This window comes from Tachypleus tridentatus, chromosome 9 (assembly GCF_004210375.1).
Source record: "Tachypleus tridentatus isolate NWPU-2018 chromosome 9, ASM421037v1, whole genome shotgun sequence".
Lineage (NCBI taxonomy): Eukaryota > Metazoa > Arthropoda > Merostomata > Xiphosura > Limulidae > Tachypleus > Tachypleus tridentatus.
The window spans coordinates 1,178,325-1,203,795 of NC_134833.1; the positions used below are offsets into that span (position 1 = coordinate 1,178,325).

Here is a 25,471-nt window from a genome sequence, read left to right on the forward strand (position 1 = left end):
AAAAAGATAATAGGTGTTATTAAACTTTGTATTAAGATCATTACATGGTTAAAAATATAATAGGTGTTATTAAACTTTGTATTAAGATCATTACATGGTTAAAAAGATAATAGGTGTTATTAAACTTTGTATTAAGATCATTACATGGTTAAAAAGATAACGTGTTATTAAACTTTGTATTAAGATCATTACATGGTTAAAAAGATAACGTGTTATTAAACTTTGTATTAAGATCATTACATGGTTAAAAAGATAACAGGTGTTATTAAACTTTGTATTAAGATCATTACATGGTTAAAAAGATAATAGGTGTTATTAAACTTTGTATTAAGATCATTACATGGTTAAAAAGATAATAGGTGTTATTAAACTTTGTATTAAGATCATTACATGGTTAAAAAGATAACAAGTGTTATTAAACTTTGTATTAAGATCATTACATGGTTAAAAAGATAATAGGTGTCATTGAACTTTGTATTAAGATCATTACATGGTTAAAAAGATAATAGGTGTTATTGAACTTTGTATTAAGGTCATTACATGGTTAAAAAGATAACATGTGTTATTAAACTTTGTTTTAAGATCATTACATAGTTAAAAAGATAATAAGTGTAATTAAACTTTGTATTAAAATCATTACATGGTTAAAAAGATAACATGTGTTATTGAACTTTGTATTAAGATCATCACATGGTTAAAAAGATAACATGTGTTATTGAACTTTGTATTAAGATCATTACATGGTTAAAAAGATAACATGTGTTATTGAACTTTGTATTAAGATCATTACATGGTTAAAAAGATAATAGGTGTTATTGAACTTTGTATTAAGATCATTACATGGTTAAAAAGATAACAGGTGTTATTAAACTTTGTATTAAGATCATTACATGGTTAAAAAGATAACAGGTGTTATTAAACTTTGAATTAAGGTCATTACATGGTTAAAAAGATAACATGTGTTATTGAACTTTGTATTGAGATCATCACATGGTTAAAAAGATAACATGTGTTATTGAACTTTGTATTAAGATCATTACATGGTTAAAAAAGATAACAGGTGTTATTAAACTTTGTATTAAGATCATTACATTGTGAATACATTAAACATTTCTATATACTATTACCAGTTTTTGTTCTTAATTTTATTTTATTGTATGTATGTTGATTTTCATTTAAAATAAGGGGATGTTAAGGAAATGATCTGGTCCCATTGTTCTGAATAATTCAATATCCAGATAATTATGTTCTACTTACCATAGTTGTACACACCAAACCACTCAGTTTAAATACACTTCATACAATACAATAAACGTTTGTCATAATTTCAATCTTTTATCAAAAGTTTAAGGTTTAGGGTGTTCTTACAAATAGGACTTCCACACACTTTATTTAACATACTTAACACATACAGTTTGTTATAATTCTTTAGTGGCTATAACCTATCCTAGTGCAAAGTATTCAGTTGTGTTTGTAAACAAGTTAAAATTTTGTGTTCTTGAATTAATAAATGTATAACCTTTTCTATGGAAGCACATCTCAAAAATATATCACCTTAAGATCTGGGATCCCATATCCTTTTCGTAGAGATATCTGAAACACTTCCAGACCACTAATGTAGGCTGCTATTCGAGCCAAAGACTGCTTTCCACTGCCCCCTACTCCCACAAGTAGAGCATTACCTCTGGGTGACTCAAGAATTCTGCTGATGTGGCAACTTAAACAAGAAAGTATGCCATACAATTAAGGCTTGAAATATTGGGTAATTGAAAAAAAAATCCATAATTAAAAAACTGAGGAGAAGAGAGACAACTATGTGTTTGACAAATTTGTCATTTTTAGTATTATGATTTCTCAGTGAAGGTGTGCAGACATCATTGCTGTAAAGTAACATCCCAAACAACACTAAAACATAATATTAACTATCCAAAACAACACTAAAACATAATATTAACTATCTAAAACAATACTAAAACATAATATTAACTGTCCAAAACAATAGTAAAACATAATATTAACTATCTAAAACAATACTAAAACATAATATTAACTATCTAAAACAATACTAAAACATAATATTAACTGTCCAAAACAATAGTAAAACATAATATTAACTATCTAAAACAATACTAAAACATAATATTAACTATCCAAAACAATACTAAAACATATTAACTATCTAAAACAATACTAACACATAATATTAACTATCTAAAACAATACTAAAACATAATATTAACTGTCCAAAACAACACTAAAACATAATATTAACTATCCAAAACAATACTAAAACATAATATTAACTATCTAAAACAATACTAAAACATAATATTAACTGTGCAAAACAAGAGTAAAACATAATATTAACTATCCAAAACAATACTAAAACATAGCATTAACTATCTAAAACAATACTAAAACATAACATTAACTATCTAAAACAATAGTAAAACATAATATTAACTATCCAAAACAATACTAAAACATAAGATTAACTATCCAAAACAATACTAAAACATAATATTAACTATCTAAAACAATAGTAAAACATAATATTAACTATCCAAAACAATACTAAAACATAATATTAACTATCCAAAACAATACTAAAACATAATATTAACTATCTAAAACAATACTAAAACATAGCATTAACTATCTAAAACAATACTAAAACATAACATTAACTATCTAAAACAATAGTAAAACATAATATTAACTATCTAAAACAATACTAAAACATAATATTAACTGTCCAAAACAATAGTAAAACATAATATTAACTATCCAAAACAATACTAAAACATAACATTAACTATCTAAAACAATAGTAAAACATAATATTAACCATCTAAAACAATACTAAAACATAATATTAACTATCCAAAACAATACTAAAACATAATATTAACTATCCAAAACAATATTAAATGACAAAATTAAGTTATCTTACACATGTTGCATGGCATCTTCAAATAAAACTATGTTCATAGGAGCATTGAGTTCATTGTAACTTTCTAAGCCTTCAGTGAGTGTTTGAGAAAGTTCACTCCAAGAGTTTACTGGCATGTATTTACTCTCACCCATCTCCTTAGTAAAGTGAAAATAGATAAGAGGTTGTTGGCTGAGAACTGATTCTTCTAAATCCTAGATAAAAATACAGATCAAGGTTTATGTTCCAAGTTCCAGAAACTTGTCAAATTCACAATCTCTGTGAACATCACAGTTATTTTCTTTATAACTAAATCTACACTGATGTCTGATTTATATAGACTGTGGCCTTGTGTTTATTCACTTTCTAACTGGCGGACAACAAACATTCATTTGTACCATTTTTAATTATGAATTAACCCAACTTTAGATTTATTAGGATAAACGTTTTGTAGAACCAACAACTGTTATCAAATTCTTATTTCTGGATAACATTTTCAGTTTAAGATATATTGTTTTCAGATATTATGATAATGTTATTTTATTCTTCAAAGTAATTTCAGTTTTCAACATCTTATGCTTATTTTGAGCTACACAAAAACACATGGAAACAAGTATGCTGGAAGTAGCTACAGTTAATTGGTAAAAAAAATATAATTCTCTGAACTCACTTCAAAATTTTTCTTCACAACCTCTGTTTGAAGCTTGTTAAAGTTTTCAATGTCCTTTTCTTCTGTTAATTTGTCTCGATACACTCTCTGTGACTCATGGATCCACAGCCTTACTAGTTCTGTTGGGGTTTTCACACATTCAGGAGTACAAAACAGCACACCCTGTGAGGACAATACTCAGATGTTTGGACCAATACACAAGTGTCTTGAATAAGCCAAGTTTTGTTTAGTTCAAATAAATTATGTAAATGTTAATAAGGTAAAAAGAAACACACATCTTTTAGACTTTATATACTAAAAAAGAACGATAACACTATTAAAACATTTTACTAAATATTAAACAATCAACAGTTCTGACAATACTTTCAAAATACTAGACAGAAATTTCATTGACCTCTATTTACTAATAAATATAAAATACTAAATAGATAACTTATTTTTCATTTAAATACTCATTTTTAGGTTGTGTATGTCACTAAATCTTAATTCTTTTACATCTTGCACACCCTGGATAGTTAAACTAAAGAAATAATTAACAAGAAATATGATTCCCATGCTTCAAATGATTGGAAGGTCAGCTCTTAAATGGTATGAATTAGATGTCAATAACAAGGAGATTAGAGATAGGTCAGGTATATGAAAAACAGATTAACTTAATTCTATTTTATGACTAATATAGATAATAAATTACACACACAGGTTTTTAACTGCAATTTTAATTTGTCTGTTTATTACATTTGGAAGATAGAAATAATTACTTCACTCCATAAACTCTCTCTCTTTAGGAAATGTATTTTATTTCTACTTATATCAACAGTACCATGAAAAATAGAAATAAATGAAATTTAAAAGCTGAGCAGTTGTCTCACCTGAAATATATCTGAGAGGTCGCGGAGGTTAAAGACATAGTGAAACTTGACAGCTGTAGGAAGAAAAGTCTGTGCCACCTTCTGATGTAGAGCTAAAGCAGTTGTCACAAGAATAGAACACACTTTCTGAACTCCAGGCGAAAACTTGTAGAATGTTCTTCCCAAGTGTTGAGACAGTATACTATTGTAGATAGTGTGGAGGGCTTCCATTCCTGGGAAACTCACAGCAAACACACAGAAATGACGCTACCAAAAAATATTACAATTGTAATGTTATTACACATGGATATATTTTTGTAAATAAATGAATTGTAGTAAGTAAAAAATTAGTAAATATTAAATATATAAGTTAACTTGTAATACTTAATCTTTCATTAGTTTGAAACACAAAATATGTTAAAAATATCTGAAGCAGACTATTAACATCTGATGTTTCACAACATATAATACATGGTGCTCAATATTACTGTTAAATGGTAGAAAAGAGAGTGGATGCCACTTCTATAGTGTGAATAGAAGAGAGTGGATATTAGTAATGTAGCATGGATAAAAGAGTGGATGTCAATACTGTCGCATAAATATAAGAGTGGATATCAAAATTGTAGCATGGATAGAAGAAAGTACTTAGATGTCAGCACTGTAGTATGGATAGAGGAGTGGACATCAGTACTGTATCATGGATATAAGAGTGGATGTTAATATTGTAGTGTGGATAGAATAGTGGATGTCAGTACTATAGTATGGATAGACCAGAGGATGTCAGTACTGTAGTATGGATAGACCAGAGGATGTCAGTACTGTAGTATGGATAGACCAGAGGATGTCAGTACTGTAGTATGGATAGAAGAGAGGATGTCAGTACTATAGTATGGATAGACCAGAGGATGTCAGTACTGTAGTATGGATAGACCAGAGGATGTCAGTACTATAGTATGAATAGAAGAGAGGATGTCAGTACTGTAGTATGGATAGACCAGAGGATGTCAATACTGTAGTATGGATAGACCAGATGATGTCAGTAGTGTCGTATGGAAAAAAGAGAGGATGTCAGTACTGTAGTATGGATAGAAGAGTGGATGTCAGTACTGTAGTATGGATAGAAGAGAGGATGTCAGTACTGTCATATAGATAGAAGAGAGGATGTCAGTACTGTCATATGGATAGAAGAGTAGATGTCAATACTGTAATATGGATAGACCAGAGGATGTCAGTAGTGTAGTATGGATAGAAGAGAGGATGTCAGTACTGTAGTATGGATAGACCAGAGGATGTCAGTACTGTAGTATGGATAGACCAGAGGATGTCAGTACTGTAGTATGGATAGACCAGAGGATGTCAGTACTGTAGTGTGAATAGACCAGAGGATGTCAGTACTGTAGTGTGGATAGAAGAGAGGATGTCAGTACTGTAGTATAATCAGACCAGAGGATGTCAGTACTGTAGTATGGATAGACCAGAAGATGTCAGTACTGTAGTATGGATAGACCAGAGGATGTCAGTACTGTAGTATGGATAGAAGAGAGGATGTCAGTACTGTAGTATGGATAGACCAGAGGATGTCAGTACTGTACTATGGATAGACCAGAGGATGTCAGTACTATAGTATGGATAGAAGAGAGGATGTCAGTACTATAGTATGGATAGACCAGAGGATGTCAGTACTGTAGTATGGATAGACCAGAGGATGTCAGTACTATAGTATGGATAGACCAGAGGATGTCAGTACTATAGTATGGATAGAAGAGAGGATGTCAGTACTATAGTATGGATAGACCAGAGGATGTCAGTACTGTAGTATGGATAGACCAGAGGATGTCAGTACTATAGTATGGATAGAAAAGTAGATGTCAGTACTATAGTATGGATAGACCAGAGGATGTCAGTACTATAGTATGGATAGAAGAGTAGATGTCAGTACTATAGTATGGATAGACCAGAGGATGTCAGTACTGTAATATGGATAGACCAGAGGATGTCAGTACTGTAGTATGGATAGACCAGAGGATGTCAGTAGTGTCGTATGGAAAAAAGAGAGGATGTCAGTACTGTAGTATGGATAGAAGAGTGGATGTCAGTACTGTAGTATGGATAGAAGAGAGGATGTCAGTACTGTCATATGGATAGAAGAGAGGATGTCAGTACTGTCATGTGGATAGAAGAGTGGATGTCAGTACTGTCATATGGATAGAAGAGTGGATGTCAGTACTGTAGTATCAAGAGAAGAGTGAATATGAGTACTGTAGCATGGATAAAAGAGATAATGAATACCTATCAGTACCACCACATAAATAGATATATAAATATAAACTTACACATATATATATACACTTAGTTGCATACCTCATTTCATGTTCCACAATATTATAAAGTTGCCTAAAGGTTTTCTTAAATACTTCTTCAAAGTGAAACTGAATATTAATTACTTTAAATGTAGGTCATCTATAAAGTCAGAAATTAAAAGTTATTGCTTTACCTTCACACTGCTGAAACCAGTTTTTCTTATTTTCTATATTTTAAGCCACTTAGGACATTTCTTCAAGTGCATGCATGCAAGAAATCACAAAAACCTAAAAAAAACCAACCTGCAATCTAGGATTTATTACAAAACTTCCTGCAGTGGGATTCATACAGGCCACATACTGACAATTATGGATCTCCTTTAAACTCAGCTTTGTTCTATCATACCAGTGGCCATAGTCCAGGTGTTGTCGTATCAGGGTGTGGGGCTGGACAGTACCGTACTCATCGACCTAACAAGACAATACCCTTTTACTAAGTCACTGATACTGTACATGCTTAATACAAAATAAATCAAGATATCATCAAGTATTAAAAAAATTAAAAATGAATAATTTTCATCTTAACCAACAAGATACTATTGAAGTGACATGCCCCCAAATTTCACAATTTGTTTTGTTATTTTATATAAAAACAAAAATATACACTGGTGCCATATATGTAGTTCTTTCAGGTATTTATAATGCATCATTGTTGCTATATCATAACTTCAGCTGTTTATTATGTATGATTGTACTATATCAAGTTCAGCTTTTATAATATAACACTGTAACTATTTCATGTGATTATGAATCAGTATAGTTCATCATAATACCAGCTACATTGTTGCTATATCATAATTTCAGCTGTTTGTCATGTATGATTGTACTATATCAAGTTCAGCTTTTATAATATAACACTGTAACTATTTCATGTGATTATGAATCAGTATAGTTCATCATAATACCAGCTACATTGTTGCTATATCATAACTTCAGCTGTTTATTATGTATGATTGTACTATATCAAGTTCTGCTTTTATAATATAACACTGTAACTATTTCATGTGATTATGAATCAGTATAGTTCATCATAATACCAGCTACACTGTTGCTATATCATAACTTCAGCTGTTTATCATGAATGAGTGTACTTTTATCATAATTTCAAGTTTATAATACACCAGTTTAGTTCTTTCACACATCAATGCAAAGTTCTGTAACATTATTACAATTGTTAAAACAAAATTACATTCTTGTTCACCTTGTGTTTAACATTTCCAAGTTAAATATTATAACAGAAAGTTGGTACTGTGCATAGATTTTCACACAAAAATCACAAACAGCGTGTAAACATTTCTACTAAAAGATGAAATAAAAAAGTTACCTTTGGCATGTTTACATCATCAATGAAGTACACAAGACGTCTATTGCCAGGTGGTCCATAATTTCTACCTGCCTTTTTCTCCAGTGGTTTCTCTAAAACCTTCTGTAACATTTCTGATGTTGTATAGAAATTGAAGGGTACATTAGCAACCATGAAGTTTTCTGACAAGAAGGAAAGTTTCTCACTGATTAATACTGTTTTCCCACATCCAGCACTTCCAACAAGCATCACAGGATGGCATTTCTCCATTAAAAGGTCTAGGAAGAAGCGAATTCTGGTTGTCTCCGAGGTGTGAACTAGAGCAGCCTGGATTGAAAATAAAAAGAATGTACATTATTGAGTAAAATGATATATTTTTTAAGTGTATGACAATGATATAGTTAATTATTATTTTAGCAATTCAAAGGCAGTTAATTAAATAGAAAATATCATGATATGAAATGGACAATTCCCAGTTATAAACCAAGAAGTTTTCTGTCAGGATTGTTTTACATTTGTTATCTGTTTTGAAGCATAGAAAGAATAAACAGTAATTTCTGTATCACATTTCCATAAAAGAAATTAGTATTAACTTTACTACACAATGCACTTTCTAGCTTTGTACACTCTATGTCGTCCTACCTGTAGTGGAAGATTGGGGTCTAATTCAAACTTTACAACTTTCTCTGTCCATAATGTGAGTTTCTTTGTGTCACGATCTACAAAATAATCAAAGATAGTTCCTTGGGATGGAAACTTCACTGTTTTAAACTCATTGATCCACCATTTTGAAAATTCCACTCTATAATCTACTAGTTGATCTTGAAACATGGCAGCACCAAAAGCCCATATGCAAGCAAAGACAAAATATAATTCATAAACATCTTTTGGACTATCTGGTGGTGTATTCTCAGGAATCAACAAGCAGTCAAGCAGGTAACACAGCATCTATTCAAATAAAGAACAAAAATATATAATGTGTCAAACATGCCCTCTTAGATAAATCTATGATTGAGAATGAAAATTCAAACATAAATGTACTTAAATTATATACTTGCATTCATCACTTTCTTTTGGATATAAAGTAGTCAAGTATTTTAAATTTTCAATTCTTAGCTTGCATTTATAAATTTAATTTTAAAATACAGTTCTGTACTGACTTGTAAAAACTCTTTGAAAAAACAGTAATAAAGAACATAAAATAATTATTGAATCAGTGAACTAACGTTGTATAAAAGGCAAGTAGTGCAGGAATATCATTCCTTTATGGTTCAAAAATAATATACACTAGAGTGTCATTTGTTGTGAGCTTACACTGTGATTGGTTGTCATCTAACAAATTAGAAAGTACCACAGCAGTACAAAGCAGTATAGGCAGCCATAGCATGAATCCAGTCGTGGCTTTCAGGAATGAAGTACAACATAACAAGCATGTAGAACCTGAGGTTCTGGTTATTTAAGGATGCTACATGCAGAAAATAACAGCAACAACTATATGTTTCTGTTAGAACTTATGGAAGACTCTAAAAACGGTACATGAAACTGTTAATAATAGAAGTGTTAGTAAACTGCAACTCTCCAGAAGAGATATGTTAAAAAAAAGTATTTAATATGTAAACTATCTCTGGGAATGTTCTTTACCAGACAGATGATCTGTGAAGTAACTCTGGGAATGTTCTTTACCAGACAGATGATCTGTGAAGTAACTCTGGGAATGTTCTTTACCAGACAGATGATCTGTGAAGTAACTCTGGGAATGTTCTTTACCAGACAGATGATCTGTGAAGTATCTCTGGGAATGTTCTTTACCAGACAGATGATCTGTGAAGTAGCTCTGAGTATGTTCTTTACCAGACAGATGATCTGTGAAGTAACTCTGGGAATGTTCTTTACCAGACAGATGATCTGTGAAGTAACTCTGGGAATGTTCTTTACCAGACAGATGATCTGTGAAGTAACTATGGGAATGTTCTTTACCAGACAGATGATCTGTGAAGTAGCTCTGAGTATGTTCTTTACCAGACAGATGATCTGTGAAGTAGCTCTGAGTATGTTCTTTACCAGACAGATGATCTGTGAAGTAGCTCTGAGTATGTTCTTTACCAGACAGATGATCTGTGAAGTAACTCTGGGAATGTTCTTTACCAGACAGATGATCTGTGAAGTAACTCTGGGAATGTTCTTTACCAGACAGATGATCTGTGAAGTAACTCTGGGAATGTTCTTTACCAGACAGATGATCTGTGAAGTAACTCTGGGAATGTTCTTTACCAGACAGATGATCTGTGAAGTATCTCTGGGAATGTTCTTTACCAGACAGATGATCTGTGAAGTAGCTCTGAGTATGTTCTTTACCAGACAGATGATCTGTGAAGTAACTCTGGGAATGTTCTTTACCAGACAGATGATCTGTGAAGTAACTCTGGGAATGTTCTTTACCAGACAGATGATCTGTGAAGTAACTCTGGGAATGTTCTTTACCAGACAGATGATCTGTGAAGTAGTTCTGAGTATGTTCTTTACCAGACAGATGATCTGTGAAGTAACTCTGGGAATGTTCTTTACCAGACAAAACAACTTTGCTTCAAATGCAGATGAAATATGTTACTTAAAACAAGAGTATGATAAACAGTAGTGTGAAGCAATTTCAACAGACGTGTAGCTGTTGGCATCAGTGGAAGCAATGTTGAAAACCTGAATATTTATATACGAATTCTAATTGTTTAGTAGGTGAGGTGAGTATACTGGGTGACAATCCTAAAGACTGTGATAACAGGTAATGAAATCTCTTCTGAAAACCACTGTTTCTACATCTTTGCTATTCTAACTACAATGCACTGTTCTATGTTTTTCTGCAGTTTTACTTCTTCCAATTTAATTGTTCAGTTTGTTTATCAGTAAGAAAAAGAAGAGTACGAAAATGACCATGTGACATCTCTAGCGAGAGAACAGTACAAATTTAGGGCCCACCTCAGCTGATGCTGTTGGTGATCCTAAACAAAAACTGATGGCAGATAAAAATGGATTTTGACCAATCATGCCATTCTTCAGGAAGGTCATTCATCACCGGATGTGGAAATATTCTTTCAGCAAGATAATGACCCCAATATAGAGCAAATGTGGTGAAACAATATCTAAACGTAAAGAGGTCAATCAGGACCTAACCTGCACACAGCTCCTGTATTAACATTCTTCAGCCCGTACAGGCTTATTTCAAAGCTGAGAAGGTCAACAGTCAGCCAAACAAGGTGAATGAGTAATACCAGACACAACATATTCCACAATCATACATTGGTTAACTATATAAGAACACTGTATAAAGCAACAGATCCACATACAGAATACTAATGCATTGTACAATCTATTAGCTTTCTTTCTTCATTTTCTCTGGTAACATTTAATAATAACTGTGCCATGTAATTTCTAGTAGTTGAGTCCCATGTTTATGTTTCAATGATTATTTCTTTTACTGTACATTTCTGCAACATTTCACTGTAAAACAGCTTTTGCTAACTGTCGATCGTGCCAGAAACATTTCACTGTAAAACAGCTTTTGTTAACTGTCGATCGTGCCAGAAACATTTCACTGTAAAACAGCTTTTGTTAACTGTCGATAATGCCAGAAACATTTCACTGTAAAACAGCTTTTGCTAACTGTCGATCGTGCCAGAAACATTTCACTGTAAAACGACTTTTTTAACTTTCGATCGTGCCAGAAACATTTCACTGTAAAACAGCTTTTTTTAACTGTCGATCGTGCCAGAAACATTTCACTGTAAAACAGCTTTTGTTAACTGTCGATCGTGCCAGAAACATTTCACTGTAAAACAGCTTTTGTTAACTGTCGATCGTGCCAGAAACATTTCACTGTAAAACAGCTTTTGTTAACTGTCGATCGTGCCAGAGCAAATTAGTCTTCTGAGACAATGGCTAACATATTATTATTTTAGTTTAGTGTTAGAATAAGGATAACCAGATATTATAAAGCAGTAATAGAACCTTTCTGTTTTCCTGCTTCACACACATAGTTTAGTAAACCTTGTTAGAAATTCACTCTCTTGTAACCTGAAATTGTTCCTAACATGTTTCTTTCTCAAAACTTAACTCCTTTTCTATGTGTGAAGATTATTATTATTATTGTTTGTTTTTGAGTAAAGCCACATTGAGCTATCTGTTGTATCCACAAAAGGGACTTGAGCCGGGAGACAAATCAATATGTGGAATTAACTTAACATTAATAAAAATACTAAGATATTTTTATGCAACTATCAATTTATTTATTTATAAAAGCATTTTACACAAAATTTCTGGATCCTTTGTTAGGCATAATGTTAGTTAAGAAAAATTCAACAATGCATTGTAGAATATTTGCATAAGTATCACCTAACAACAATATTACAGTAACATACAATAATGTCTGACTTGGCTATAAAACTAAATAAATTACAACTCATAAGTTACCAGCAGTATAAATTTAGAAATATGCTAATGTGTGCTCATGTATACATATAATTGAGTTAGTATATACAGTGGAACCCCTCTAATCAGGCCAGTTTCTCTCAGTATCAAAAGTGGCTGCTTTAGAGGGGTTCCACTGTATTTAATTTTTAAATAAAATTTCTAACATATAGTACTGAAATAATCGCAGGTCAGAATTTATTCGAACTGAGATAATTTATGTAACACAAGATTATATAGCAGAATCTCTTTCACTCAGTATATATCAGGGATGGCAAACCATTTTAGGGCAAAAAGCACAAACAAAAATCTAAAAACTTTCAGGATGTCATAGAATTTTCTTGTATTTTAACTATTACATATCAAATTATTTGTTACTTGCATAATATTGTATTGATCTCTTACTTACTTAAGTTAGTGTAGAACATGCTGTTGAATCTTTGATGATAAGTTGTTAATGTCAGGTTAATAATTAGTTATCTTCAGAGTAACACTAACAGTACTGGTTTCATTATTAAGTCTATACCTTATATCATACTTCAAAAGGTTCATAATAGAAAAAAATGACAGGTTAATAAATAGTTATCTTCAGAGTAACACTAACAGTACTGGTTTCATTATTAAGTCTATACCTTATATCATACTTCAAAAGGTTCATAATAGAAAAAAATGTCAGGTTAATAATTAGTTATCTTCAAAGTAACACTAACAGTACTGGTTTCATTATTAAGTCTATTCCTTATATCATACTTCCAAATGTTCATAATAGAAAAAAATGTCAGGTTAATAATTAGTTATCTTCAGAGTAACACTAACAGTACTGGTTTCATTATTAAGTCTATACCTTATATCATACTTCAAAAGGTTCATAATAGAAAAAAATGTCAGGTTAATAATTAGTTATCTTCAAAGTAACACTAACAGTACTAGTTTCATTATTAAGTCTATTCCTTATATCATACTTCCAAATGTTCATAATAGAAAAAAATGTCAGGTTAATAATTAGTTATCTTCAGAGTAACACTAACAGTACTGGTTTCATTATTAAGTCTATACCTTATATCATACTTCAAAAGGTTCATAATAGAAAAAAATGACAGGTTAATAAATAGTTATCTTCAGAGTAACACTAACAGTACTGGTTTCATTATTAAGTCTATTCCTTATATCATACTTCCAAAGGTTCATAATAGAAAAAAAAACTTTCAAAGGTGTAGGTGAAAGAAAAAATGTTAAATTTCCCACCACATATTTTTCAACATAGAAAAAATTACTGATAAACTGTTTCAAGTTTTAGTAATTTCATCTTCAACATTTTAATTTGATGTATACACAATCAGTGACGTTCCATTTCTTCAACGTTCTTCTTGAATGTGACAAACTTTACATTGGAAATTGTGCTAGCCCAAAAATCAATTAATTCCACTTTAAAGTTACTTAATACAATCAAATGTGTGATGTTTCAAACAATACAGTATCTGGATATGTTACTCTATCTTATATAAAATTTTGATGAAAAGTTTGCTACTACAGCTATCATGATGTTTCTATATTCTTTATCTCTGGTTCCTTGTAAGTATTCACATAATTAATATGGCATTTTCAGCTGAGGAAAGTACTTCAGAGTATGGCTGTCCAAGTTGCATTAATATATTTTGTTTGTTTTTTTAAGGGTTATGATGTTATTAAACATATCAGCCATTCTTCCTGAACCTTGCAGTTTAACTAGTTCAAGTGAGCACAGAAATCAGTCAAAAAACAAGAGTAATTTGACTTTTGTCTTCCATAAACAATCTTGTTTTGTTTATATAGTCAACAAACTGTTCAAGCACACAACCATGACACATACTGTTGTACATTAACAACATATCATACGTCAAATTAATCACTGTCGGAAGTGACAGAAACTGTCTTTTATTTAATGCACTAGTTTACCAACTTATATGTAATTTTCTTTACACCTTTAAGGCAGTGTAAGTCAGCTTTTGCACACACAGTGTTTCTTGATGTGTAATGCAGTACAGCAGTATAATGTTTTCTAAGTACTATATCATGCTTGGACCACCATCAGGAAAACCTAGTGATTGCAGCACTTGCCACAGAGTGGGATCCAGGGGAAAAAGAGGTAAGGAAAGACAAGAAAAGCAATATTAACCTCTCCTTATAATCTAACTGATGTGACCAAGATAGATTTAGGGGCAGTCAAAAACCCTCAGAAAAAGACAATGCCACATGGTGCAAACAATGTGATATACAGGTATTGAGAAAGATCCACCTTCCAGCCTACACAATATTTCTCAGCAGACAATTCAACAAGGCAGCTAAGGACATAGAAATGTGAAAAATCTGACGAGACATGACTTGCAGAAATTTGCCTTCAAAGAGAGTCCAAAATAATCAATGTTTGAACTCACCACATCAAAGTAATCAAGGATAAACTGTAGGAAACTGAAGGATCCTGATGAAAAACTATTGTTGTCTATCACCTCCAAAGGAGATAATGCAACTGAGGTCTGAGTAGTCACAGAGTACTAAGTACTCACCTCATCAAAGTAATCAAGGATAAACTGTAGGAAACTGAAGGATCCTGATGAAAAAATATTGTTGTCTATCACCTCCAAAGGAGATAATACAACTGAGGTCTGAGTAGTCACTGAGTTAGAGAAATAACAGTTACACAAATCACTGAGGTTTTTTTCCCCTTCTCTGGCCATCAGTCTTGGGTAGGAAGGACCTGCCTGTGTATAGCAAGATGTAAGTAGAATTATACAGATACAGCACAAACAACTCTAATGCACAATGCCCACAGAGCATTAGCAACAAAAAACGTGGAAAGGTGATAGATGGTAAATGAAGCTAAGAACTCCAAGAAATTTCAAGACAGAATATGTAATACTACCTTTATATTCCAGTTAGGTAGTTGAAAAGGACTCTTTTAGGACAAAGTACTTGAGAAGACCAGACAGCACTGGGAACTCAAATATATTCCATCTTTTTTGGTATCTAAATGTAGTGAACTAAGCCACCTTATATAAAGCAACTGCACATTATACTAAATCCTTGTCAAAAAACGAGCTGTAGTTGGCATGTCTTGACCAACAAATCTCTGATCGCCCTGGAACAAATATCAAAAATCTGCATATCTACTTGAAGCAGGTTGGAGAGATAGTGGTGGCACAGATGTGAACTGAATGACCAATCCTGATAAAAAGCAACCTCAGAGACCCCTGGGGAAACACCACTGAACCAAATATATGCTTCCATCTCACTGGCAGTTAAGTAATAGCTCTAGTGTGAACAAAAGTATGTTCTGGAAATACAGCTCAACAAACACATAATGTGATATTAGTGCTTTCATCAAGACAAATATAAAAGTTACTACAAGAATACAAACCATATTTTTATCTGAATGTCTTCACTCATTTTCATCATTCCTTCTCTGTATTTCTGTCAACAGAAGATGTTTAACATGCTACAAAATCTTGTACTTATTTTGAAAGTCATCCAAAAGAAATTGTACAAATTCTAGTAATGTTTGCTAATTAAAATTTCCATCATCAAATGGCTTCCCATGCTGAGTAACAACATTACTTACCTCCGAACTGGCAGCTAGTACATTTGAAGAACTTCTAAGAAATGTTATGGAAGTGCTTGATTGTAAATTTTTAATGTGTGTGAAGTTTAGCTCTCCATTTGTGTTATTTGTTTCATCATGCCACAAAGTTCAACAAATAACACAACACTATTTCTCTCTACACCATAATTGTCACTAATCTTGAAAATCTCTGCCACTCCTGTCACACAATTTCATGTTTTAGTTTTAGAATACAGCATTATTTAAAGTGTTTCAAAGACAAGCATAAAAAAAAACAATTTCCAGGTGTAAGACAGATAATAACTAAACAGTGCTCACAAGATAGTGACACTGACTGTCCTCAAGGTAAGCACTTCCAACTTTTAGAAAAAAAAAGTACTTTTCAGGAATCATATAAATTAATTTTACTCATAATGTTCTTTCTTAAATTACATGACTTTATTATTTCACTCCATATTTTACCATTAAAATTTACAAAAAATATATTTACTAAAAAACTGGCCTGCCAACCAGTTTCTCTTAGTGTGCCAAGCGTGGCTTGCATGGCAATGGTGTGCCATTTCTGGTACATATTAAAGTTCAAGTCCAATATTATAGCATTAATCAAAGAAAACACAAAAATAGTGAAGTTAAAAAAGGTTGTGTAGATAACTGGCAAACTCAACCGATTACAGTGAAGAGGTATATAAAACTAAATTCAAAAGAGAACCAAAAAAAGAACAGCTTCACAACTATTACCCATTAAAGTAGAAATTGTTAAGAGAATATATAATTATTCAATTCGATATTATTTGACGGACATACACATGTATTATGAGTATTATTCATATTACAACCATATTACACACAAATGTTCACTTTGTGAAATTTAATTTAAAACACAGAGCTTACTTGTACATGACTGAGTTCAGGAATGTGGGTAATTTTCTTGAATCTAATTCGTAATGTCTCTAAACACGTAGGAACATATCTATCAAACAAAACCATCAGATTTGCCTTTTCTGACTGGACTTCCCGAGTATCAATCCAACTGGCAACGTAGGGATTCCAACCAAGATCTCCTGGATTTAGAAATAAAATTCCAGCTCGAGACACCGTGGCTGGAGTAGCAGTGCACAAATTACTGATTTCAAACACGAGTCTCATCGATGGTGTCAGGGAAATACGCTCATTGCTAGCAAGTGTTAACACCTATAACACACACACGTGCAAGATTATAAATAGGTTTGGTTTTTAATCAGAATTACTTACAACAGAAAAATTACATGATTACTCACTTCTTAAGATTTCTATAATAAAGATGTAAGGAACAGTAACTAGCTAAACAGAGAAGGTTCTGAGGAAAACTGTTTCTATAACTGTTAGTGTATTTAACAAACTTACCAGTTATAATCTATACAAATAAAACTACTCTGATCTTGGTGTATTTAATAAACTTACCTGTTATAATCCGTACAAATAAAACTACTCTGATCTTGGTGTATTTAATAAACTTACCTGTTATAATCTGTACAAATAAAACTACTCTGATCTTGGTGTATTTAATAAACTTACCTGTTATTAACCTATATAATTAAAACTATGTTGATCTTGGTGTATTTAAGAAACTTACCTATTATCAATCTATACAATTAAAACTACAGTTGGTGTAATTAACACAAACTTACCTATTATCAATCTATATGATTAAAACTACTATGATCTTGGTGTATTTTATCACAAACATACCTACTATGAATCTACACAATCCAAACTACTGCCCCTTGGTGTGGATTCCTGTACGTGGTGAGGGGACCTCCCAGGGAAGGTTCTGTTCTTTCAGTTTACCTCCTCTGGGATCTAAACATCCACCCATGTGTTTGCCATGCATGGCAGCTTGTGAAGTGGAGGAGAGGATCTTAGTGAATGAGGGGTCCAACTACGCCACTTTGGCCTTAAATTCCTGTAGACAGGCAGCCTTGGGGTGGCCTCCCTTGGGTAAATTGGCTGGTCCACTTTGGCTAGGGTCAACCAAGTACCAGTGTTGGATGTTCTCAACAGGTGTTGTGGACATTATATCTGATGCTGGTCTTTGAGTATAGTGCTCATGAAACCCTGGCATTGCTGCAGTGTCCTTGTTTGACATTGTAGTGTGTCCCCTCATATGGCTCCATGGTGGGTGGGGTGATTGGGCACCGAAATTTCTCTTTTTTTATTATGGATCCTCCAAATAAAAAATAAAATAGTGAACAAACAGCCATAGGTAAACGACCACATCTTTAAGATTCTGAGCAGCAATCTTCAACATCTGTAACACCTGTTGTACCTCATTTTGTTATACCACATTCTCTTTCAGACAAACCTTTAGGGCAAATGTCTCCCTTTTTCATTCAGAAGGGACTAGAGAGACTTGCTGGTTCTCCAAAGTCGGTAAAGAAGCCTCAATCTGGTGACATATTGGTGGAAACATCCACATCTCAAAACAATGAACTCCTCTTGCATTCAAAGGCAATTGGGGATATACCTATTGAGGTTATACCTCATGCTACTTTGAATTCATCACAAGGAGCTATTGTTGAGAGGGATTGAAGAACATCCCAGAGTCAGAGATTCTCGCTGGTTTCTCCACCTGAAGAGTTTCTGCAGTGAAGCACATCTCCACTCGCAAAGATGGAATTACAATGCCGACCAATATCCTCGTTCTGACATTTACATCACCATGTCCACCTGCCACCATCAAGGCAGGTTATCTTAATTGCAGGGTACGGCCTTACATTACAAACCCTCTCCGATGTTTCCAGTGTCAGCAGTTCAGTCACTCAAAGGTGTGCTCATTGTAGTGGCAAGGGCCATGATGCCTATGAGCATAAAACAGGCCCTCATTGTGTCAATTGCAATAGCTCTCACCTGTTGTACTTTCATTTTTGTCCTAGATGGTTGGAAGAAAAAGTGGTGCAGCATTTGAAAATGATTCACAATATTACTTATCCCAAAGTTCGAAAGTAGCTGTCCACCGCTTCATCTCAAACGTATGCTGTTGCACTTCATTCCACAACTACAGTGGGAGTGCAGATGGATCTCTCTGTGCCTCCAAAAGAATCATTCTCAAAACAAATGAAAAGTATTTTGACTTCCATTGTTAAAAAGTTGATGAATCAACTTTAACACCCATCTCTGTCTCTTACCTACATTCCAACAAATCCCAAGGTCCACTTCCTTTAGTTTCAGGTACAGGCATTGCCAATACAGTCACCTATCGGCAGTTTTCTTTGTACAGAAACGACAAGCAGCTACTCAATGTATTTCTAAAACCTCGACACGTTTTCCACTATATCTTCGTCCTTGGTGGAATCCTGCCTCCCACATGGCATGGAAGGCTCAAAAACAGGCCTAAAATACTTTCCGTAGATATCCCACAGTCTCAAACCACATCACTTTCCAGCAGGCCCATGCACATGCTCAGTGGGTAAGATGACACAGCCAGAAGAAATCTTAGATGAAGTTCACATCCTGCATATCTTCTACCACCAGTTCCAAAGTCATATGGGACAATATTCAAAAGGAGGGTTGTGTTTTCCTTCCTCAGTGAGCCATACTTTTTCAGAACAAACGATCTGCCATTGCTCCTTTTGGCCTTTGTATCCAGGCACATTTGGATGAATTGAGTCTGTCCTTGGATAACATTGCAGTATTCACTAATCACCCCATCCCACCATGGCTTCTTACAATCCCTAAATGTGATCTATCTTTAAGTCATCTGAGAAAAGCAGACACTCCTGATTGGAAATACTGTCTGTTATTTGCTGAACATCTTTCAAACCATCCTTCCATTCCTTTTTATACAGATGGTTCAAAATCAGGTGACTGTGTGGGCTCTGCCATGGTTTGTTGTGGTTCGGTGGTTGCATGCAGAATCCCCTCTACAGCTTCTCTGTTCACTGCTGAACTGTATGCCATTTCTCTTGCCCTGGACCACATAGAAGCTAAGCAGTACTCAAACTGCACTATTTATACTGACTCACTTATTCCTCTACTGGCCCTGGAATTGCTTCACATTAGTTCACACCCTCTTCACACCAATATTCAAAACTTACTGGCCCATTTCTCTTTAACATCTATTTCCATCCAGATCTGCTGGATACTAGGCCACGTTGGTATTTGCGGGAGTGAGCTCACTGACACCACAGCTAAATCTATTTGGTCTGGCACTATCACTGCTGTGCCTGTCCCATACATGGACTATGGTCCTTTATTCAAGGGATGTCTCTGCGCCAGCTGGCAGTCAACTTGGGAGTAAGCAACACGAAATCAAGCTTTTCCAAATAAAACCCTATATTGGACTTTGGAAGTCTTGCTTCCGTAAGGATCAGAAAGAGGAATTTGTTCTAACTAGACTACGCATTAGTCACAGTTTTTTAACTTATCGTTTTCTTTTATCTGGAACCGATGCACCAGTGTGTAGTCTGTGTAACACTCAGATCACAGTAAACCACATTTTACTTTCTTGCCGTTGTTACGACTCTCAACGACAGCACCATTTTAAATACGTTCTCTCCCAAGGTTTCTCCATTACGTTAGACAGTGTTATTAGTGGTGGTAACACTGTCCACCTTGGTAATGTTTTTAGTTTTTTTAAAGGCCATTGATATTTTTAATGTTATTTAAGTTTTTTAATTTATACATTAGACCTTTTTAACATGATTCCATTTTAAAAAATCAAAGTCTATCTAGTTTGATTTAAAATTAGAAAATGGCTGTAATGTTAAATAACTTGAAACCAGGGCTGGAAAGGCCAACTTCGGGTGCCTAACACTGCTAGTTGCGCTACCCGCTATTCACCCCAGCGAGTTATTATTAAACTTTTGCTACAGGTCTTTAAAAACTTTTATTATTTTACTTTTTGAAAATGGCCATAATGTCAAATAACTCAGAACCAGGACTAGAAAGGCCAACTTCAGGTGACTGACAGTGGTGTTTGTAATTACCTGTTAGTCTTCCTGGTGAGTTATGAGAATTACAGTTATGCTACATAAAGTCCTTTACAACTTGTAATATTGTAGTTTTTCTCTTAATGTTGTAGACTAGATGTAAACATTGGTTTTACGTTATTTATGGTTTTTTTTTAACCTTTGTTTTGTTTCACCTTCATTTCCTTTTATGAATTTTACTAAATTTACTTAAAATTTTAAATTTTTACGAGATGTTTGGTGCAGATAGCCTCGCTGCTTTGTGCCATAAAACACTAAATCAACCAACTAACCAACCAAACTACTATGATATTGGTGTATTTAATAAACTTACCTATTCTCAATCTACATAATTAAAACTACTCTGATTTTAGTGTATTTAATAAACTTACCTATTCTTAATCTACATAATTAAAACTACTCTGATCTTAGTGTATTTAATAAACTTACCTATTCTCAATCTACATAATTAAAACTACTCTGATCTTAGTGTATTTAATAAACTTACCTATTCTCAATCTACATAATTAAAACTACTCTGATCTTGATGTATTTAATAAACTTACCTATTCTCAATCTACATAATTAAAACTACTCTGATCTTGGTGTATTTAATAAACTTACCTATTCTCGATCTATATAATTAAAACTACTCTGATCTTGGTGTATTTAATAAACTTACCTGTTCTCAATCTACATAAATAAAACTACTCTGATCTTAGTGTATTTGTCACAAACATAGCTATTATCAATTTGTATAATCAAACTTCTCTAATCTTGATGTATTTATCACAAACGTACCTATTATATATCTATGTGATTAAAAGTGGTCTACTATGCCATTCTTGGTGAATATGATAAACTTTACCATTGACAATATATACAACTAAAACTATGTTGATCTTGGTATATTTATCATCCACATTTCTGTTATCAATCTATACAGTTAAAACTACTCTGTTCTTGGTTTATATCAACTACCAAACTTCTGACATGTATTGAAGCAACTTTGAAAATAAGTCATACACTTTAAAACTAATAATTTTATAAATTTATAAACTAAGTAATTTCACAGAACTGCTACTCATTTTATAAAAACTTTAACATGAAATATTATACTATGAGATAAGTACTTTTATTCAACTGACCATAAGTAAAACCATAATTATACAAGTATATATGTATGTACATATGATTCATATAATATAATCTGACAAGAGCCTTAAACAGCAATAAATAAGTCTCTATAAAGTTTAATAAAATTATCAAACAAAAACACTGAATTTCCACAAAGATTAAATACAAAAAGTAGATCATAAAATTACCACACTTTAATACTGACAAAACAACTATGAATAACATAAACATACTAAAAAATGCCCACACTGAAAACATGCAAACCTTATTTTGTGAACTGTATTTTTAATCAATTCGCAGAAAATAACAATACAACTTAGCTTACACTAAAATAAACCTAATAAAAAAAGAGAGATATTTCAAATGAACAAGTTAATGAGAAAGAATTATATTCCTACCTTGTTATCATCCATGACAGTATTCAGTGATTCAATCCACATGGGATCAATGTCACCATCCAGAATAATCCATTTGGGTCCATCACCAGGAAGGTTAGCAAGGTCTCTCATTATAACAGAAAATAAACCTAAAAAAAGATGATGTTCCCTTCTTATCTTCAAGTAAACATACAAAAACACCCTATTTAAGGATGCAATCACTTTTAGAAACACATGGGAAACAACAGTAAAAATGTAACTGACATTTTCTTAAACTGAAAATGTATTTCTAATAATCCTCCACTCCCGTCACCCATACCTATTACTAGACCACCAAGATTTCTTCCTTTATCATTCTAATAATACTCCAGTCCTGTCACACATACCTATTACTAGACCACCAAGATTTCTTCCTTTATCATTCTAATAATACTCCAGTCCTGTCACACATACCTATTACTAGACCACCAAGATTTCTTCCTTTATCATTCTAATAATACTCCAGTCCTGTCACACATACCTATTACTAGACCACCAAGATTTCTTTATCTTTAATAATACCATTCTAATAATACTCCAGTCCTGTCACACATACCTATTACTAGACCACCAAGATTTCTTCCTTTATCATTCTAATAATACTCCAGTCCTGTCACACATACCTATTACTAGACCACCAAGATTTCTTCCTTTATCATTCTAATAATACTCCAGTCCTGTCACACATACCTATTACTAGACCACCAAGATTTCTTCCTTTATCATTCTAATAATACTCCAGTCCTGTCACACATACCTATTACTAGACCACCAAGATTTCTTCCTTTATCATTCTAATAATACTCCAGTCCTGTCACACATACCTATTACTAGACCACCAAGATTTCTTTCTTTATCATTCTAATAATACTCCAGTCCTGTCACACATACCTATTACTAGACCACCAAGATTTCTTCCTTTATCATTCTAATAATACCGCAGTTCTGTCACACATACCTATTACTAGACCACCAAGATTTCTTCCTTTATCATTCTAATAATACTCCAGTCCTGTCACACATACCTATTACTAGACCACCAAGATTTCTTTTCTTTATCATTCTAATAATACTCCAGTCCTGTCACACATACCTATTACTAGACCACCAAGATTTCTTCCTTTATCATTCTAATAATACTCAGTCCTGTCACACATACCTATTACTAGACCACCAAGATTTCTTCCTTTATCATTCTAATAATACTCCAGTCCTGTCACACATACCTATTACTAGACCACCAAGATTTCTTCCTTTATCATTCTAATAATACTCCAGTCCTGTCATACATACCTATTACTAGACCACCAAGATTTCTTCCTTTATCATTCTAATAATACTCCAGTCCTGTCACACATACCTATTACTAGACCACCAAGATTTCTTCCTTTATCATTCTAATAATACCCCAGTCCTGTCACACATACCTATTACTAGACCACCAAGATTTCTTCCTTTATCATTCTAATAATACCCCAGTCCTGTCACACATACCTATTACTAGACCACCAAGATTTCTTCCTTTATCATTCTAATAATACTCCAGTCCTGTTACACATACCTATTACTAGACCACCAAGATTTCTTCCTTTATCATTCTAATAATACCCCAGTCCTGTCACACATACCTATTACTAGACCACCAAGATTTCTTCCTTTAACATTCTAATAATACTCCAGTCCTGTCACACATACCTATTACTAGACAACCAAGATTTCTTCCTTTATCATTCTAATAATACTCCAGTCCTATCACACATACCTATTACTAGACCACCAAGATTTCTTCCTTTATCATTCTAATAATACTCCACTCCCGTCACCCATACCTATTACTAGACCACCAAGATTTCATCTTTATCATTCTAATAATACTCCAGTCCTGTCACACATACCTATTACTAGACCACCAAGATTTCTTCCTTTATCATTCTAATAATACTCCAGTCCTGTCACACATACCTATTACTAGACCACCAAGATTTCTTCCTTTATCATTCTAATAATACTCCAGTCCCATCACACATACCTATTACTAGACCACCAAGATTTCTTCCTTTATCATTCTAATAATACTCCAGTCCTGTCACACATACCTATTACTAGACCACCAAGATTTCTTCCTTTATCATTCTAATAATACTCCAGTCCTGTCACACATACCTATTACTAGACCACCAAGATTTCTTTCCTTTATCATTCTAATAATACTCCAGTCCTGTCACACATACCTATTACTAGACCACCAAGATTTCTTTTCTTTATCATTCTAATAATACTCCAGTCCTGTCACACATACCTATTACTAGACCACCAAGATTTCTTCCTTTATCATTCTAATAATACTCCAGTCCTGTCACACATACCTATTACTAGACCACCAAGATTTCTTCCTTTATCATTCTAATAATACCCCAGTCCTGTCACACATACCTATTACTAGACCACCAAGATTTCTTCCTTTATCATTCTAATAATACTCCAGTCCTGTCACACATACCTATTACTAGACCACCAAGATTTCTTTCCTTTATCATTCTAATAATACCCCAGTCCTGTCACACATACCTATTACTAGACCACCAAGATTTCTTCCTTTATCATTCTAATAATACTCCAGTCCTGTCACACATACCTATTACTAGACAACCAAGATTTCTTCCTTTATCATTCTAATAATACTCCAGTCCTGTCACACATACCTATTACTAGACCACCAAGATTTCTTCCTTTATCATTCTAATAATACCCCAGTCCTGTCACACATACCTATTACTAGACCACCAAGATTTCTTCCTTTATCATT

At 33.1% G+C, this 25,471-nt stretch overlaps 1 protein-coding gene across 1 annotated transcript in view; it reads right to left on the reverse strand.

The window, feature by feature from the left end:
• Window positions 1-25,471, reverse strand: part of LOC143226952 (dynein beta chain, ciliary-like) — a 52,725-nt gene that overhangs the window by 22,449 nt on the left and 4,805 nt on the right. Inside the window, 9 exon segments of the mRNA XM_076458507.1 lie at window positions 1,555-1,717; window positions 2,954-3,147; window positions 3,603-3,764; window positions 4,472-4,717; window positions 7,054-7,221; window positions 8,135-8,440; window positions 8,756-9,061; window positions 17,058-17,357; window positions 22,648-22,775. Coding sequence (XP_076314622.1) covers window positions 1,555-1,717; window positions 2,954-3,147; window positions 3,603-3,764; window positions 4,472-4,717; window positions 7,054-7,221; window positions 8,135-8,440; window positions 8,756-9,061; window positions 17,058-17,357; window positions 22,648-22,775 — 1,973 coding nt within the window.